Source organism: Notolabrus celidotus, chromosome 2 (assembly GCF_009762535.1).
Source record: "Notolabrus celidotus isolate fNotCel1 chromosome 2, fNotCel1.pri, whole genome shotgun sequence".
NCBI lineage: Eukaryota > Metazoa > Chordata > Actinopteri > Labriformes > Labridae > Notolabrus > Notolabrus celidotus.
The window spans coordinates 38,114,803-38,135,722 of NC_048273.1; the positions used below are offsets into that span (position 1 = coordinate 38,114,803).

Below are 20,920 nucleotides of genomic sequence, written 5' to 3' on the forward strand. Positions count from 1 at the left end.
CTGGCACATAACAAAGAAACACATGATATTCAAAATGTGGCTGCTTTGATTTGTTCCTCTCAAAGTTTAGATTTTATAATACTGTGTTTTTTGCTTCTGTGATCTGTTTACATATGACATTCAAATGTACCTACCTCCTTTGTAATTAATTATTATTATTATTATTATTACTAATTAAAAAATATATATTATTATTATTATTATTATTATTATTATTATCATCATCATTACTAAATAAAAAAAATATATATTATTATTATTGTTGTTATTTTTCATTTCTGTTTTAATTTTTACTTTACTTACTTAGCTTTTATTCTTTTCTTTCAATGATTAATGACATTATTGGGCAACAGAGCTGTTTTGGATCCTCTGTCTTTAAAAATCTTTTGAAAAATAAAGTATGAAAAAAAAGTTTTGATTTTAAATGTACTAAATTTAAATAAATAACCCCTTGGGTTGTCCTCTGGTTTAAAAATCAATCAGTGAAAACTTGAAATCAATATGTTTACTTCCCTTTAAAAGCCTCATGGTGCAACATAAGCAGGAAATTCTTTTTTACAACATCACAGTGCAGAAACATCACAGGCGACACACTACACTGAAAAAAGAAGTGTTGAATGTTATCTGTCAAGGCTAAGATTATAAATATATCCCTTTACTGTAGATCCAAATAAAGTCATGCTTTAGAGAAGTGTGGTGTAAAGACTTCACACTTAAACTGCATATTCAGGTCCAGTAGTTAGTCAGCCTGTGCATGAAGCACTATTATGCATCCAAACTAAAATACATCTTTATTAAACCTGGGGTTGGTAGTCAGATTTAGTTATACTGGTTAAAATGATCTTTATGTCCCGATGGCAATCAATATACAATGTGTTCTTAAATAAAAGGTAAAAAAAGCTGCTATCTACAGCCGGAGTAAACTTGGGAAAACACCAACCAATCCCTGCCTTCAGGAGCCAAATGATGAAACCAATCAAATCCTGTCCTGCCGTTCTGCCCACCTCCAGCAGAGCGTACATTTCATGTTTGTTTGTGTTTTTAACTTTCACTATGAGAATGTTTTGGTGTTTTCTTACTGCTGAGTGAGACATGAGTTGACGTAGTGCAAAACACAAACCATGTGCTGAGGACCGGTTTTGAATCAGTCACCATTACATGGTCGTGAGTCAGCGGCGCTCGTGCATGTGAGCGGGGGCGTCATTTTGGAGGGGCTCCGAGGGGAGGGGGGGAGGGGTTAGACCAAGTACTGAGGAAATGCTACATTCAAATTCATGCTAGTTTTCCGTGACTACCAACCCTAGCTTTAAATTTGGTATATTTTTCCCTATTATGACAAATACTGTTATTTTTTTTACATCGTATCATCAATCATCCTTATATATCTGAATGGAAGTGTAAATTAGGAAATTCTCATGTATTATTTTCTGTTGTTTCACATGGCACAGCTGTCAGACAGTGGTTGTAGGGCCATTTAAAGCTGTTCACTTTTTGCTGTTAAATAACACAAGACTTCCATAACAACATTCCTAATAACATAAGAAAGCACGAGTGCTAGATGTCAGTAAAATGGTCGAGACTCTGTGAGATTCAGAACTGGATGAAAACACAGAGACTTGTGCAGCACAGAAGACTTCCTTCCTGGAGGAACTTCAACACAAAAGTAAACGAAGGGTTATGTGCAAACTTTGCAGGTAAAGCAGAACACCTCGATCATTAAATGGGTCTATCTGTCTTTTGTCTGCAGGGAGAGGGATGTGTTTCAATTTGATTGATCCACAAATCATTAGAAGTGACTATTGATGAGTAGTACTTTTGTTCGAAATGTCCGTCCTCAGTTGGAATGACTTTAAACTAGAACTCCTTAAAGCCATCATAAGCTGGAGCACAGACTGCGGATAAGAAGGGATAACCTTGAAAAGAAAAGAAGTCAAAGTGCAAAATACTGCAGTTCCTCAAGTGTCCACTTGAGGCTGGCTGCAAAAGCCAAGAAATCCCCATTAACACCCATTTTAAATTGTTGAAATGTCCTTTTTCACGAGACCATGTTCAAAAAAAAGGTTTTGGTCTGTATGGCTCTTTCCTTTATTTGTTCACACTGTATAGAAGGGGCTTCTTTCAACCTGGAGACTAAGAATCGTGCATAGATTTACATAATAAGGGACATAACTGAGTTAGGCATAATGTAGATGTTTGCCATGAGGATAAAGCTTCCCTCAGCTCCACTTCACAGCCGGATTCTAGGTCTATCAAAAGCTAGGTTGGGGTTGAGCCGTGACTAGGTTGAGTCAGTATTTCCAACATGGCCACCTCCATCATTTGGCCTTAAACCACTTCTTCAGAAACTGATGGCTGACATCAGAGACTACGTCTATGTCTGAACTCAGGACAAAGTGTGCCTCATGTACCTAAATATTTCACCTGATGTTTTACAGATCAGAACAGGCCTCTACAGGAAATATTGATATCATAAAACATCTGTAGGAAGGGATTCAAGTCTTTTATTATGCTTTCTAATAATAATATCTACTTCTATCTATGTCTTAAAGGTAGAGAGGGGTAAAGTGGTGGAAAGAAATATCATAAAGGAGGAGTGTAGAGCTTTTCTGATGGACGGGAAAAGGATGAAAGAAATGTTACTTAAGAAATAACTTCAATTGTCATGGTGGAAATTTTTCATTTTGAGTATTTACTATTGTTCGTAAATTTGCTCATACTTTTTATTCTAAACTTTTGATATAAACAATAAAGATCAGTTTTTATTAATGCTTTTATTTTTCTAAACGTCTCTGAGTCTCTTAGTAACCTAAAGGCCAAACATGTCCACTGGTGCCCGTGAACATGAAGGTGATAAAACGTGGTGTGTAAGATAAGTCAGAAAGAGGAACATCATCTCTGACTAGACAAACCATAAAGAGTGACACATCAGACTGAAAAGAAGAAGAAGAACAGTGGCTGGACTGTGAGTAAGCTCAGCACTGACCTGGAACATGACGGAGGATGGGAGGGGCTCGATGCAGGGCTGCTGGTCGGGGAGGGGCAGCTCCTCCAGCAGGTCCACGTTGGACAGAGCATCCTCCAGAGTCACAGTGGACGCCATGGTGCTGAAAACCACAAACACAAATCATCTTAACAACTTTTATCAGACGCAGGATGAATAGCTCTTTGCCCGAGGAATATTAATCTTGAAATCCTTCAATCCCCGACCTCTCAGCCCCATGATTCCTCTTCAGACAGAGCACTGTCTTTTTTAAATATCCTCTTTAGACGGAGCGATGCAGAGCGCTTTAAGATGCAAACAGCTTCAAGTGTTTGTGTTAACATGTTTCTATTATTTCATTCATTGTGTTTACTATTTTTGTTCATGCTTGACATCATTTAAGCTGCAGTGCAAGGCAAGGCAAGGCAAGGCAAGGCAGCTTTATTTGTATAGTGCATTTCATACACGAGGGCAACTCAATGTTCTTTACATTAAAACATTAAAAGCATTGGAGACATTCAGACAGGCATAAAAGAACACAATTAAAATGACAAATATGATAAAACAGAAAAGAAAAGGAAAATTAGAAATATATTAAAAATTACATTAAAATTTTAATTTAAAGTGGGTTAAAATAATCTAAGATAGGAAGGCAGTGGCAAATAAGAAAGTCTTAGTCTTTGATTTAAAAGAGGTGAGAGTTGGAGCAGACCTGCAGCTTTAAGGGAGTGTGTTCCAGATATGTGGTGCATAATGACTAAATGCTGCTTCACCATGTTTCCTTCTGACTCTAGGAACTGAAAGCAGACCAGTACCTGATGACCTCAGAGGTCGAGGTGGTTCATAAAGAAGTAGCAGATCAGCAATGTATTTTGGGCCTAAACTATTCAGGTCTTAATAAACCATCAGCAGGATTTTAAAGTCTATTCTCTGACAGACAGGAAGCCAGTGTAGAGATCTAAGAACTGGAGTGATGTGGTCTACTTTGTTGGTCCTTGTTAGGACTCGAGCAGAAAGCATTCTGTATGAGCTGCAGCCGTCTGATGGACTTTTTAGGGAGTCCTGTTACAGTAGTCTAGTCTGCTAAAGATAAATGCATGGAGGAGTTTTTCTGCATCCTGCTGAGACATAAGTCCTTTAATCCTTGATATATTCTTAAGGTGATAGTAGGCGGACTTTGTAATTGTCTTAATGTGGCTGCTGAAATTAAGGTCTGAGTCTATGACAACACCAAGGTTTCTGGCTTGGTTTGAACATTTCATCTGTGCAGATTGGAGCTGAGCAGTAACCTTTAACCTTTCTTCCTCCTCTTTCTCCTTTCTTGCAACATAAACAAAGGTTACTCAAACTTTTCAGACCTCCAAAATAAAAAATAACGGTGTCACAGACTCACAAACTCCACTGTCCTTCAATGTGGCTCAACACTGCTCACAGTGGCGGGCGAACACTAACGGGCCGATCCAAAACCTGGCATCAGAGCAACACAACAGCCAAACAACGAGGCGCCCTCTTCTGCTCGGTGCCTCTCTCTGTGCAGAGTACTTGATGCAGACTTCTGTTATTCTAATTTGACTTGGCTAAGTTTGCTCTGGATCTCAACTCTGTTTATTCTGTTAAAGAAGTGTTCTGAAACTCACGCCTGAGAGCCACGCCTGTTTCACAGATACCTGGTAATGTAAATTCTTGTTCACAGACCAATCAGAATCAAGTAGGGGCGGGACTTCCGGTTTCAACTTTGTCAACAGCAATGGTGGAGGTCCAGACAGAGGAGAACAGTTATCACACTTGTTTTTTCAAGGTATAATTTCCGAGTTCAGAGCTGCTGCTAACACTATAACACAATTTCTATTAATAGTTTCTACAGTTTCTCATTTAAACGACATTGAATGAAAGCAAGTATGGAGCATTTTAAAACAGACCCAACAGTCGCTACTTAAGGAAGCTGAAGTGCCGCAGGTAGAGCAGGGCGATATTGAGAAAGATGTTATCCCATTTTTAAACATTTTTCATATCAGTCGACATCGATAATATCACGATAAGATACGATAAGATAAGATAAGATAAGATAAGATAAGATAAGATATTACTTTATTGATCCCCCGGGACGGAAATTCAGTTGTTACAGCAACCAAGACATAAGTACTAGGGGTGACCCCAAATAGTCGAATATTGGATGATTGGTTCTAACGAGCCTTAGTCGACTGCCAATCTCCTAGTCGAATATTTGCATATGAAACGTGGATCATTCCATTCAAACCATGGGGGTGCTCAATGTCTAATTTTACATTATTTTCCTGTTTCCCGTAAAAATAGTGTCTCATATATCTTATGTTGATATAAATATAGACTTATTTCATGTAATTCTGAGAACAGCTCTTGAAGTGTTAAATCTCCTTAAAGTGGTAATTAAATCTCCCCTGGTAATTAAAGGTGGACTCTCCCATTTAGAGGGACCTGTGGAGCAGACGTACCTCAGCTGGCCTTTAAATCTTTCTACGTTCATAGCAGCTCAAAATGTCAGGAAATAAAACTTCAGTTGATCCTAAATACTAGTGATGAAGATGAGGAGCAGCTTCATGAAGAGGGCTGTGAGATCAAGGATTACCGGACCACACAAAAACTGTACAGGGCCAAAAGAACGAGGAGGGATACCCAAAGCTGTCTGAAGCCTCAAAAACAATCCACAGCATCCCATCCACCTCCACACCATCAGAGAGGATATTCTCAAAGACAGGATTTACAGTCAACAAAGACAGGAGCGCACTTCTGCCCGTACACACGATGGTTTTCCTCACGTACAATTTGAAAAGACTCAAGCGGACAAAGACTTGATGAAAGACTGTTTTAAAAGGTTCTGTTAAGAGATTTAAAAACCCTTTAGCTGGTTCAGGTTTGATTTTGAACATTATACAAATGTTTAGCCTTAAGTTGGACAAACTACCCTCTGCAGTGCTGCTCTCCTCTGTGTGAACACTGTTTAAATATCTCCTGATTCCTTATTCTATAGTGGAGCGTTGTTCCATGTTTAACAGATGGTGGTCTTATTTGAGTTTTCTCTCCTTCATCACCTCGTTGTTTTTGCAATATAGATTTAAAAAATCTAAGTTTTATACTTCTAATATTCTGTTGTCCCTTTTACTTTAAGCTATGAGTCTCTTAATTGTAAAGGGTTATGTGTAATATTGTCATGTGGTCACCATCATGCAGACTTTGGGTCAATAAGGAAAAACAACAAACATTCCACTATTCGTCGACTATGGGCAAAATCTGATGATCAGATTGGACTAAGCAAATCTTTAGTCCGGCTCACCCCTTATAAGTACAATCAAGAAGAAGTTTCCATAAGTAAAAATGAAATTAAAATAAAATAAAATACAATAATACAAAATACAATAAAAAATTAAAATAGAATAAAATAAAGCTAGAATACAATTTAGATATATACAATGTTACAAATGGAATTTAGATTAAATAGAAGTAATTACAGGAAGTATTAAAAATGTTTCAGTAGTGACAGGTTGACATGGAGTGATTATGGTTGGTAATGACAGATTAAGCAATAAATCAAATAAATATGGGTATGTAATATCACCGTGAGTTGTAGTAAACAATAATAATGTAATATAACATAATATGATATAGCAAGATAATTATATAATATTATATATTATGCATTATAATGCCAGCAGCAGTCAAGAGAGAGAGTTCAGGATGAGATGATGGGGTATGACAGACAGAGCAGGGATCTGTTCATGGGGGGGTGTTGTCAGTGGTCAGCGTGGTGCAGTCTGTGGCCTCCGTTACTGTTCAACAGTCGTTACTGTTCAACAGTCGTTACTGTTCAACAGTCTGATGGCGGTGGGCACAAAGGAGCGTCTGAAGCGTTCAGTCTTGCACCGTGTTAAATCATTTGATAAATATCAAATCATTATTTCATTTGAATTTAAAGGCAGATTGTTTCCCACAGTGAATGCATCACGGTTATTCAGTGTTCAGTTGTCCTACAGTTGCGGTGGACATTAAACGTGTTCACAGCAGAAGTAGTCTCTGTGCTCTTCCTTTACCCACATCCTGAAAGTAGATTTAATGAAGTGTATGAAGTTAATAGTTAACACAGAGTCGACACAGTGTCAGACTAACGACTCTGCTTTGAGCTGTTAGGTTTTGAGTTTTCTTCAGTGTCCCTGTCGCTCGTTTCAGCTGTGTTTACATTCCACTCCAAACGCCTTTAAGCTCCGCCTACCTCTCACCCCGCAACATGATTGGCTGTTCAATGCTGTCTTTTTCTCCCGTCTAATGTTGGGTGGCAACTAGTGCTTAAGGCTCATTGGCGCCCCTTCCTCTACCAGTGGTTGCAATAACAGGTTAACATATATCCACTTTTTATCAAGCATTAGATATATTTATATTGAGAAAAATTATATCACGATAATTAGTGTTATCGAATTATCGCCCAGCACTAGCCCCAGGAATACTTTTGTAATCTAGCACAGCAAACACTGATGAGAAGCGCTCTGAAATTGAGGTCATTAGCGCTTGCGGCGCAAAAAAAGGCAGCAGTGGACACGGCACCCAATGCTTTCTTCTTCTTCTTTTCTCATAAACTGGCAGTTAGAAAAAAGCTAAGCTGGTTAAATAATGAAACAATACTTCTAACATGAGATTGGAGTCACATGAGCTATCTGATTTTTTCAAATATTCAAAATCACAACTCATGCCTTTTTCATGCTGACTCAAAGACTAAGACTCTTAGATTAGCTGGTCTACAGTAAATTAGCCAATGTGCACATGTCGCTGTGTTTCCTGTGATGTGAGTTAATCTTGCTGCAGCTGATGAATCATTTTGATTTGCATGGTTTGATTCGAAATGTTACTTCTATTATTGATTACATTTTTACAGCGATGGAAAAAAATATGCAACCTTTTTCTTTCAGAGGGCAACTCACGACCCTCCAGGGGTCCAGACCCTGACTTTGAGAACCACTTTTTAAAGGCACAGCTCCTGATTTCGGGATCATTTCACCTTCCCTTGTCTTTACTCTCACATCACTTCACTCTGACTCTAGCTGCACATTGTTTCCTGCACAAACTACTGTAGTATCATCCAGCATGCTCAGTGTTAACTTGTGTTATCTGCATGAGTGTAAAGTAATTTGCTTATCATGTTTCTCTAAAACCTTCAACTCTTCTTTTGCAGATAACTCACCTGAAGTCGATGTTAAATTACATTTTTTACAAACATAGATGTAATGAAACCTCATGCGGTGACATTGGGTGGCAGGTGTTTCCCCAGAGGCCCTGATAACACCACATCAACAGCATGCAATACATTGGATAACAAGCTAGTTCAGATGTGTGGTAATGCTGCTGTTTCAGACTGTTTGTGCAATAATGTCATGTTTGCAGGGATTCCTCTAAAAATCTTTCATTTCATAAACTATGTCAGAAGGTTAAACCAGGTTCTCTTTCTGAAAGCCACCACGAGTCTTCATGCATGCGTTACCCTGTTATGATCTGGGTTTTAAATCTGATGATGTGTTTGGTGCTTCAGACTTCATATGCAGGCTTCAGGAATCTGGATACAGCTGCACACAGAACATGAATCCTGTCATAACCCTGTTAACAGCCTGTTCTTATGACTCATTATTATTTACAGGAAAACAACGAAACTTCAAACCGTTTCCTTCAGCAGTTAGGGACTCTCTCATTCCTCAATTTCCACAAGAGGCATAACAGACTCTGTCAACAACATGAGATGAAATGTTAATAGATCGGTTCTGTGTTATTACGTGTTGTGGTATGCTTTGGTTTGCATTCTCACTCCGCTGCTGACTACAGACATTCGAACGTCACCGACACTGAACAATCAAAAATCCTATTGCAATCAGAATCTACAGCGAGTCACACAATCCACAGCCACGGAGCACAAAAACAAAGACCTGGCACAGCCCAGGCTGGAGGTCAGCGGAGGTCACTGAGCTGCTGTTATGTAAATGAAAGAACATCACAGATCAAAAAGGGCTGCAGGATGCAAAAAAGGATTCAGAGTCAGTCTCATGTTGGTCAAGACATCAAGCGCATGTTGTAATTTTAAGAGTTTTCTTTTGGTTTCATCTGATAGGTTTATAAATGTCTGATTGATTTAGCCTGTGTGAAGCACTTTGAACTTCCTCTATCTGAAAAGTGGTACATAGATAAACACGCCCTTCCTTGCTCTGCGTAGAAATTATTCACATATTAGCTGAGAAACAGTCAGTCACTGCTGCAAGTTCAGCTCAGTGTACGCCATAACATTTTCCAAAGTCCCACCCAATGACTCATGGGAGATGTGGTTCTTCGATGCCAATTTGCTGTGCAGCAGAGGAGCATGGATATAATTTATCTTTGATTACATGGGGCGCTGTTTTGGCCTAGTGGTTAAGTGAGGCGCCCCATGTATGCATACAAAAAACTGATAGCTCATTTCTCGATGTGCTCTCACTGTGAGAGGGTGAATTTTTTTCTAACGCGACAATTTCGAAGATATCCAGATTACTAGTCTTCCAATGAGAGGCACAGCTGCCTGCAGGAACACTGCAGCTGTTGGCTAGGAGGCTCAAACTCCGCCTCTTTACGTCACACTGGCTCCACAGCAGCAATATGGCTGCCGCCGACGATTGGTCTCAAAACAGCTCTTCAGAAACAGATGGGTGACGTCACGGATACTACGTCCATACTTCATACAGTCTATGGGAGGGACTCACAGCAGCATCCACTGCTCATTGAGAAGAGTAAGAAAGATATGTGCTTTCACGTCAGTCTCCAAAAGTCTCAATTAACACCAGAAAAAGTTGCTAGATTTGTCGCTAGTTGCTGTTTTGGAAAAAGAGTCGCCAGAGGGGTCTGAACACTCACTAAATATATAAGTTGGAAACACTGTGTAGGATTGTGCTATACTTTTAAATTCAGAGCTGCCTTAGTTCTCTTTAGTTTCACAAAGAATCTGAGAAATATTCTCACAGATTTGTTCAAGATTCTGCAGATTTGTCGGCTGCAGATACAAAAAAGTGCTCTTCAAATTCAGGCCCGGGTACTCGAGGGTTAAGTACAGGGAATGAATCCTCATGCAGAAGAAACCAGATGATGTGAGCTCTGTGAAGTGGTCTGTTATTCTGCTAAAAGTAGACGTTAAAAGGCGGGGAACATCGGGGTCATGACCTGAGAGGCTGAGACACGTCATCACCAACACTAATAAAGTCAGCTGTGTGGTTTAAACATTGCTCAGTCTGTAAGTGTGTCAGGAAGGTTTCCACACACGGGTACCTAAGCTCTTTTAGACGGCATGATGGATTCACAGCAAAGTCTGACCCTGCTGCTGAAACTGAGATTCATCAGACAAGGAAACACATGAACCCAGCAAAGTGCTTATATTTATAAATGCTCCAATAAAAGCTGAAAGTTAGTCATTGTTTTGTCTCAGATCAGACGTGTGTGAGTGCTGAAAGACACTAAACCAGCATCCCGTCCTGCCTCTAAAGACTGCACTGTATGCTTTATTATAAGAACTAACTCTGAGATCATTCTTGTTCTGACTCTGGGTTATAGCCTGAGCAGTGACAAAGTCCTTCAACTGTACAGGGATTAAAAATAGGTGTGGTTAGTTGTGAAATACAGATTTGAAAGAGAGGAGGGAGTCAGATGGGAAGTCCTGAATCTATGTAAAGCAGTTTTTTCTCATTGATGATCGAGCCAAACGTCTCCTCTCAGTTTACATAACTGAACTGCAAACAGCCGAGTAAGCAACACGACGAGAGAGGAACAGAGTAGTATGAATCCCAGACGCCTTGAGCATGTGATGCACTTTTCAAAGACGGTGACGGAGAGAGAGTTAAAGTTTAAACATCCAAGAAACTGAAAGTGACCCTATGAAGATGACAAACACACCACTCTGTTCTGACTGTTTAGAAACTGCATGGATTAAAATGTGAAGTAGCTTTGACAAGAGTTCTAACTGGAACAGACACGCCTGCTGCTGAGCCTCTTGGTCAACCTTCACTGCAGAGAAACTTTAAAAAGAAGGAACCTCGGTGGCTTTTGCTTTAGTGCACAGTTCCTGTTCAGACTGCTAAATGTAGACCTGTGTCCTCTTAGAGAAGGGACGGATAAGAAAAGTCCGCCCTGCCTCTTAATGTCATGATTCAGCTTACCAGGTTGTTAGCCATTAAGCATTACACCGTGTGTTTGTAGGACTCCCTCAGTAATGACACTGTAAGGAGCTTAAAGCAGAATCAAGGAGGTAACCTAGGTGTGCACAGCAGGAGGCAACAACAAGGTACAAACAAGCAGCACGGACTGTGATACCTGAAACAGAGACCAGGAGACATGAGAGTCATTGAAAATGATGGTGAAAGTTCACAGTGAAGTCTGAAGGTTAACTAGACCCAAGAGTCCAAACAGAGACACTTGAAACTAACAAAAACAGATCAGACAGTTTAGATTTCAGCTGTCGGTCACCTCTACAACAGTTCAATAACAACAGCAGCTGATAAACAGGTGATATTGTCACCTGAATGTTATTTGTAAACAAGGTAAACAGTAAGGTAACGGTATGAGTTGAAGCCAATGTGGAAGTGTTAAAAACTGCAGTTCATTGAGTGTCCACTTGAGGCTGGCTCCGGAAGTACTGGAAACCACATACACACCCATCCACATACACACCCATTCAAAGAAGACGATCTTTACAGTAGAAATAAACATGTTTACAGCCTGGTACAAAAGATGAGTGTAGTCTGGATAGCTATTTCTCTATCAGCACACTGTACAGGGGAATGTTTCATAACACCTCAATTTCCAAGATGTCAAGATTACGAGTTTTCAACTACGAGAGTCACAGCTGATTTGATTGACAGGTGGGAACACTGTAGCTGTTAGTGAGGAGGCTCAAAGCCCGCCTCTTTACGTTTAAGTTAGGTTGAGTTCTTGGCTGTTTCCGAAACGGCCTGCTACATACTACTTACTAATGTAGTAGGCAGTAGGTATTGCCTACTACATACTGCGTTTGAATTTAGTATGTAGTCTGACTGTTCTGTTCGATCTGTCATGCAGCATGCTGAGCCAGACTTCGCTGGATTTCCGGTTTCGGAAAGCGGGAGTAAACAACGGCGAAGCCGATAAATAAAATACTTATTTAGCATCCATTTATGATTTAAAAAGTTAGGAAGTGGTTTATATGTAATTTGATAACTTTCACAGCACCCAAAAACGGATTTCCTCCCGTCAAAAAATGAGGAAAAAGAAAAAGCAGAACGAGTGCTGTGCATTATGGGAAACAGTACGTGAGGCAGACTGGTCCGATGCATACTGGGATATTTTCCCGTATCAGTAGACATCCGGGGAGTTTTGGCATACTGCAGATTTTGCTCTTGTTCACATACTGCTTACTACATACTGAATTTTGGACATATCAGTACGTACTGCTAGTATAGTAGGTGATTTCGGAAACAGCCCTTGAGTTCTGCATTTCCAATATGGCCGCCGCCGATTGGCTTCAAAACAGCTCTTCAGAAACAGGAAGGTGATGTCTGAATACTACGTCCATTGTTTGTCTATGGTTGAAGCACACAGACTGATAAAATGTTGGAATAGAAATAAAAAGTTGTTTATTTGTTTTTGATTGACTTTGTTAAAAGTAATAAATAAACAGTGTCTGGGATGTTTCATTAAAGTTATGGAAAAATGTAAATAAAAAGTAAATATGGTAATGGATAAACAGTTTGAAAAAAAAAGTCATTCATAAAAAACAAAGTTAGCATTTAGTACTTACAAAACAGCTAAAAAAAAAAGCCTTTCCTGATTTTATATGAATTGTATTTTACTTTATTTGAGTTTAGCCGTTTTAAGAAATATATTTTAAAATAAAATAATCTTACTCCTTTAGAGTTCTTTTAGGGGAATTGTATGTCTTTAAAAAACAGTGGTGGAAAAACGTTTTTAGACACCCTTAAAATTTTACACAATCTCAAATATTGTCATTAAATATTCGTGGAAAAAAAACTTTTTTGTTTCAAGCATTAGACAGACATACAAATTATATATTTTTTATCGTTATTATTTACAAGAAAAACTAACAAAACTAAATTCTTGACAGTTTCAAGATGTCAGTTCTCTACATCGTCGATATCAAAGTCAACAAATAACAGAGAATGTGTTCAAAACTGAACAAAGGATAATGAACCTGGCTGTGGCTGTACTAAGAGAAACTACACTTGAAGACCTAAGAGTGATTATTAATGCAATATTTCACAAATGCATGGGATGTCCGAAAACTTTTCTCCACCCCTGTATGTTTTATTTCTTTATCTTGACTTGTTTGATTTTAAGAACTGCTCGTTTAATTTTGCTGCGCATGTAGAGCACTTTATAACTTGGTTTTGAAAATTGCTCTATGAATAAAATTATTATTATTATTATATAAAAATACAGATTTATAAATCTTATGTTAGCTAAAAGTTATTGATAAACCGTTGATAGTAAGCCTAGAGCAATCAAAAACAGGTTGAAGAGGTATCTAACAAAATGACTCATCATCTGAAACAGCTGCTAAAAGTAACATTTTAGAGTCAGTCCTAACTAATATAGACACTTTGGAATAATAAGTCCCAAGGAACTGATGACCATTACTTATAGTGTGTTACAGGGGGGAGAATTGTCACCTCTAATGCACTCTGGAAGCCTCCTCCACTGTTGCCATGCTGCAAAGTTGTGTTTCTCTATTTAGAATAACAAATCATGAAATATGGCAACACTGAGCAGAGCAGGAAGTTTCTGTTTGGCAGGTGTTTTCCAACTTTTTAACTTCATTTTTGTTGTTGTAAAATATGAAAAAGCATCATACCACTTCTTTAAGAGTTAAATGCACCACCCTCTGAGATGTTTTTTCTTCTTTGTGGAAAATGTTTTAATGTGAAAAGTTGATCCCTTCATCTGACACCAACACCATCCACAGTGTCAGGGATTAAGAACAACTAAAGAAATAACATTTGCCTTTGTGGATGTAAAAAGGTCACCAGAAAAAACTCCTCACAGGAAAAACCAACCCCCACACACAGATAAGAAAAGGATGTGATATGCATGGCTAGAGACCACTTTTTTCCACATGAGTGCTCTGATCGCAGGTAACTGTGTGCAAACAACAGCAGAAGTACAGTTTGCTTTTTAATATCACAATCTGTGGTCTCGTCTTTGATAGAGCCGGTGACACTTTTGTTGTGTATGCAAACTCTGCTGAAACAAACATGAGCAGATCACACTCTTCACAGCTCAAGATGAAGAGGAAGCCGTTATATTCCACGTAAGTGAGAAACAGATGCAACACCGACAAAGACTGCCCTGCAGGGCATGAACCAAGGGCACTTTCACAACAGTGCCACTCTGGAGGAAGCTGCTCATGTGGCTCTAGACTGAGGTGTGGAAACATTACATAAATCTTTGAGTTTTTCAGCTTTCCTTCAGAGATTTCCAGCAGGTGACTCCCCTGATTGCTTACTTTCACACCTCTTAAAAACAAAGCAGTACATGCATCAATCTCACTCTTACTCAGGGGAATTCTTTCACCAAGCAGCATTTGACACATCGAAATAAGAGAGATAGCTTTGGATGCAGTTTGCAAAGAAAAGCTGGAAAGACAAAGTCTGAGAAAACATGTTCTAAGAGGTTGAGACTTTCAGGGACAGACAAGGATCTACAAAGTGAACCGTTTTGGCACTTTTAGCCTTGTTTGACTCTTTCAGTCTTTTCTGTTTGCTTCAAAGCCAACACTGCTAGCTTGATTTTGCAAATATGCACATTGCAAACAAAATCTGAGAAGCATCATATCAGAGACATATTAAAGATCTACAAAGAAGCAGTGAGTTGGAATTACAAACATTGCCCTGCAAGAGATCTCTGTGTGAAAGAAATAGTGAAATGGAAACCCACCACTCAGTTTCAGTCTTCACCGACGTATTAAACACCGCTCACTGCGTAAATTGTGAGTGTGAATGTGTTATTGTCTGTTATCTTTAGAACATCTGAAAAATAATTTGCACCACAAATAGAAAAGCAGCACACACTTCAGCAACTTACTGTATCAAGAGATGTGGTTTAACTAACAGTATCTCCTCGCCTCATCAACACCCTCCTTCCTTCCTTTACTCGTGTTCTACCACATCGGCAGCAATGAAAGATGACTGAAAGTTGTTTAAGAAATAAATAAAGTGAAGGATTGTTCCTCTCTAAATAATACATACCGGCACCAGAAATGTTTCTGCTTAAAATGCTACCACTAATATTTACTCAGCCTGTTGTTAAGGTCAGGACAGCAAGTTTTAACAGGAGCCAATTACCTCAGGGGCTCTTCTTCTCCAAAACAAGACACACTGGGTATTAAGCACTAAAATGACGCCTGAATGTAGAGCTGGGCGATATTGAAAAAGATGTTCTCACAATACATTTTTTCATATCAGTCAATTTCAATAATTATCACAATAAATATCAAATCATTATTTCATTCAAATTTAAAGGCAGATTTTTGCCCCTGAGTGAAAGTTAAAGAAACCAAATGGTTAGTTGTCTTGTGTCTGGGATCTGTTACTCTGATAGGCTTCTTGAATCTCTCATTTTTGACAGTGCTAACAGGAAGCAAGCTTTTGTGTCAGATTAAATTTGAGTGAAGTTTTTGTTTGTAGATTCTATTATTTCTAATATATCACATTTTATCAAAATTTGTTATTTTTATATTGAGAAAAATGAATATCACGATAATTATCGTTATGGAATTATTGCCCAGCCCTACCTGAACGCATCCTTTTCACTTTAGAATCTGTATTCTGTTGCACTAGTAGAGGCTGACTCTTCTCCTTACCAATGCCAGTATTGATATCTGAACTTAGGCATCTGTAAACAATACAATTCCAGTTAAGAGTTTAAGACTTTCAATTTCATTTATAAGCTCTTTATTAAAGCTCCTGTACGGAACATCTTTGTATGGAGTTTGGCGCCCCCTGTGGTGTAGCTGATGTTTAGTTTAGCAAATTAAATTACAATTAAATGTACCAGTCTGAGTTTATTAAAGGTTTATTAGTGTGCAGGTGATCACTTTATCTGACACCTACCCCCTGCAGCAGGTTTCAGACATTCAAAAACAACTTTAAAGAAGTAGTTGATCTTTCTGATGATGCTTTTGTTTGTTTTTGTCGCTCTACAGAAGCATCAAAATTCACATCAGTAAGTTTAAGGTTTGGGCATTTCAAGCTAAAATACTATTTGATAATCACTGGCCTCCATTCTAGGGGTGTGCCATCTAAGGCACCTCACGATTCAGGGTGCTACGATTCCATTATTCAACAATTATCACGATTAAAACGATTATCACGATTAAAACGATTTTGGATGCATCTTTTTTTCCCCCATTCAGGATTTAGTTTCTTTCCTCACTTGGTGGCTACTTCATACTTTAAAAAAATTATATTTGTCAGTATCTGTTAATTAAAGTAACCGAACAAATGTATCTCCATTATCTTTTATTTTAACACAGCAGGCACCTTGAGTGCTTTCTGAGAGGCAACGTGCATAACATTTAACATGGAGGAAGTTTCCCAGCTGAGCAGCAACAACTATATTATCAGTGACTAAAACCAAATCTTTGTCCTTGCTCTGCCATTCTTCTGCCACTTTTTGAAACAGCTCAGCTACATTTGCCCCGGTGTGGCTCTCAGTCATCACTCTCGTTTGGAGGACATAACTCACCAGCTCCCAGTCATTGTGCGACTCACTCATTAAGTGCGTTGTTACCGTGACATATGATATAGCAAAATAATTTCGCTTTGGGAGTTTGTATCTGGGCTCCAGCGTCCAGAGCAAGAAAGCCCTGTTTGTTAACGACAGCATATGGACGCCATTTTCACCTGGTCCGTTCATTCAGGTGTCCGGGCGGCATGCACCACTTTCACTTTCATTCGGCGAGCAGCGGTTGTGTTCCTGACATGTAGTTAATATGGAAAATAATCATTTTTGAACATTTAGGAATCGTCATTGAATCGTCACGTGTCACATCATGATGAATCTAACAATCGATGTATTGCACACCTCTAATCCATTCGGGGATTATTCATAATGGAGTGTGACGAGGTGCTGCTGGTAGCATCTGTCTCGACCTTTATGTCTGTGTTTAGGATTTACAGCCATGCTCTGTCTCTGTTATCTTCGTTTCTGAATCTCACACCACTACATATTTATTTCCAGCAACTGTCGCTAATGTTTTCAACTTCTTTTGCTATTTAATGCAGTTAGCATTCGTCTTCTTCTGTTATTAAATACAGTTAGCAAACAGCTATAAGACGCTCTACACCAGGGGTTCCCAAACTTTTCAGTCCGTGACCCCCAAAATATTGATGCCAGAGACTCATGACCCCCACTGTCCCTCAAAGTGATTTAAAGGTGACATATCACGCTTTTTTCATCAATATATATTGGTCTAAGAGGTCCCCAAAACATGTCTTTAAAGTTTATGCTCAAAAAAACACTTTGAAATCAGATTTTGGCATGCCTGAAAAACCCTCTTCTTCAGTCCTCCTCAGAACACTCTGTTTTCTCTCTGACCACGCCCCCTCAGGAAGTGGATGTGCCCTCGGCTCTCCAGCACGTTGATCTAATGTTTACATGTTGGCTGAATATGCACGGCAGCTCACAGATAGCGTTACTTCAACCCTCTGAATCTGATCCAGAATCTGATCCTGATGGAGAGGCGCCTGCAGCAGGACCTTTCTGAAGGATTGGTCACAGATTTAGTGTTTCTTGTTGTTTTATTTATCAGTATGTTGACGTGTGTCTTGGTACACAGCTACAGCTACGAACATGTAGCTATGTAGCTATGCTAACTAGCGCTAGCACTTATCCATGATAAATAAAAATCATCCACTAGATCTTCAAATCTGCAGACGTGGGGAGTAAAACCGACCTTTGTGTTTATTAAGACAGCCTACAACTAGCATGCCTCCCTCCTAAGCTCCTTGTTAGCACACATTTGTGCAGGTAATGAAACACGGAGGGGGGATTCAGTATTATTTTATACAGTCTATGGGCTGAACAAGCTCCGAGCTCTGACTCTGTGACAGACCGGATATTGTTGTTACGTAACAAAAACACGGAAGTCTGAAACGGCTGGTTTCACACACATTTACAGAAAGGTGGAGAAATCAGAACAGGGGCAGAATGGATTTTTTTCATTCTCGGGGGGTTTGTAGACATGCCAGGGACACATATTTCAGGTAGAGAACCATTAAAAAGTCGATTTTGCATGATATGTCACCTTTAATGTGGCTTCATTTAGCTGGTCTGCAGAAAATGACTCTACCTATATGAGCATGTGTCTGTGATGAATGAACCTGCTGCTACTGATGCTTTTGATAATTAACTGTTCACTAAACTCAGGAGTCATCTGACAAAAAGAAAGGCAGAAAACTCATTACATTTTCTATTTTCAAGGTTTTATTTCAAGTTTAGCTGCTATTTTTGCCAATATACTTTACTATAATGGGTAAAATGTACTATTTTTAGATAACTTAAAAAATAAACATTCTGGAAGACATCTCACGACCACACATTTGTGTCTCGTGACCCCCCAGGGGTCCCAACCCACACTTTGGGAACCCCTACTCTACACCACCATCTGGAGGGAATACTGTACTACAACTAGGCCACAGTGAATACATGAAAATAGTACTTCTAAAATGAGATCATTTTCACATGCTTCGATTTCTAATAAGTGAATGAATATTGGAGTATTTGAAAATCATGTCTCATCCCTAATGTGTAACTGAAGTTTCCTTTAGCAAATTTAAATCATATCCAGCCTCCTTTGGACACCTACCCCCTGCAGCAGGTTTCAGACATTAAAAAACACCTTTAAAGAAGTAGTTGATATTTCTGCTGATTTTTTTGTTGGCTTTTGTCGCTCTAAAGAAGCATCAAAATTCAAGTCAGTCAGTTTCATAACCACGTAAAAACTCCTCACAGGAGCTTAAAGTCATGCTTCCAAAAATGCATCATACACAATAAACGGCTGGTCAGTGAATGCAACACCAGGAGGGTGGGGAATACAGTGTGGTTCCTGAACTCAACAACTGTCCTACATAACTTCCCAAAGGAACGAAAAGAAGAGAAAATGAAAGATTGATCTATTTTCAACATGACAGCAGATTAACCCGATTAAAAGTGCATGACTCACTTTTTTTATTGCTAACTTCTGCTTCTGCACCGATTTTGACACCTGGCGGACAGGTTTGGGTGTATAATACAGCTGAAAGTTAGCGACAGATTGCTCTAAAATCACAGTTGAGACCTGTGAAAGTGAGCTTTGAGAGTCCCTGAACATGTAGCTCTGGTAATGGCTGTATTCCTGCTCTCTGCCGTGGCCTGAGATTAGTCACAGCTCGGGCCTGTGAGCCAGGAAAGTGGCTTTGCCTGCAACAAGCTGAGAACCTCCTCGAACTCAGAACTCTGATTAAAAACACATTATTAAAGGTTAACTTTCACAAAGCAGCGAGAGGACGGCGACACCCGAAGAATCTGCTCCACTTTCCCCCCGTGAGTTCGCTGGAAACACGCTCAGTGAAACTACCGACCAGTCGAGTCTACTCACCGGAGCTGGTGTCGGTTGATAAGGAAAACTTCTGCTTCTCTGACCGGGACTAATTCATCGCCCTGTAACCGGAATGTAAGTCCCTCCCGTTGACTCTCAAATCCACTTTTAGAAGACTTGAGTCGAGTTTTTCTCCTCTGTCGTCGGCCGGAGGAATCTCTTCTCCGTTGGTGTTATTATCATGGGCGGGGGAGAGAAGCCGAGCAGGGAGTTCCTGTCCCTCAAACAGGGAAACTCAGCAGGAAACTCGGCTCACAGCTGCGGTGCTCTCCCTCCTCCACTAGCGGGCAGGACGAGGAATGAAGGTGAGGGCAGAGGAATGTACAGCGAGAGCGTGCCCCGAGGTATGGGGGGTGATTGGTGCCAAAATACTCCCCTCCCCCCCCCTCACTAAATCCTGCCACACCAAATCTGACCGAAAATCTGGAATCACGCATTCTCCAAAAAATGTTAGAAATGTTGAAAATAAATCAATAAATACATAAATACAATAAATAAATAAGAAAAAACATTTCCAGTGAACAAATACATTTCAAATCTCCAAAATTTCAACTTTTTTTAACCAGCAATGTGAAAAAAAGTTATGTCAACATTTAAGAATATACAAACTATAAGGTATTATAGCTTTAAAATAAGACCACTTTTAAGTCCAGACCATCTTCCTCTTCTACACTGCTGACTCTACCCTCTAATAAAAGCAGACTCATTTTAAACATTAGTTTTTTATTTCTTTGAACAAAAAACTTTTGAAGTTTTCATTAAAGCTAGGGTTGGTAGTCACGGAAAACTAGCATGAATTTGAATGTAGCATTTCCTCAATACTCGGTCTAAACCCTCCCCCTCCCCTCGCAGTCGTTTAGAGCTCCTCCAAAACGACACCCCCGCTCACATGCACCAGCTCCGCTGATTCACGACCATATGATGGTGACTGAGTAATTAATTATCTTTACCATATTATATTGTGTTATATTACATTATTATTGTATCTACAACTCACAGTCATATTACATACCCATATTTATTTCTATTTATTGCTTAATTTGTCATTACCAACCATAATCACTCCATGTCAACCTGTCACTACTGAATCATTTTTAATACTGCCTGTAATTACTTCTATTTAATTTAAATTCCATTGTAACATTGTATATATCTAAAATGTATTCTAGCTTTATTTATCTATTTTCATTTTTACTTATTTTATTTTATTTTTATTTTATTTTTACTTATTGAAACTTCTTCTTGATTGTACTTATGTCTGGGTTGCTGTAACAACTGAATTT

The 20,920-nt window shown here is 39.1% G+C and overlaps 1 protein-coding gene across 1 annotated transcript in view; it reads right to left on the reverse strand.

The window, feature by feature from the left end:
- Positions 1 to 19,919, reverse strand: part of cyfip1 (cytoplasmic FMR1 interacting protein 1) — a 49,879-nt gene extending 29,960 nt beyond the window's left edge. The window contains exons 1-2 of the mRNA XM_034699857.1: positions 19,638 to 19,919; positions 2,984 to 3,104 (exon numbers count right to left, since the gene is read on the reverse strand). Of these exons, the coding sequence (XP_034555748.1) occupies positions 2,984 to 3,100 (117 nt within the window). The 5' untranslated portion in view covers positions 3,101 to 3,104; positions 19,638 to 19,919. The remainder of the gene's footprint in view (positions 1 to 2,983; positions 3,105 to 19,637) is intronic.
- Between the last annotated feature and the right edge of the window lie 1,001 nt (positions 19,920 to 20,920).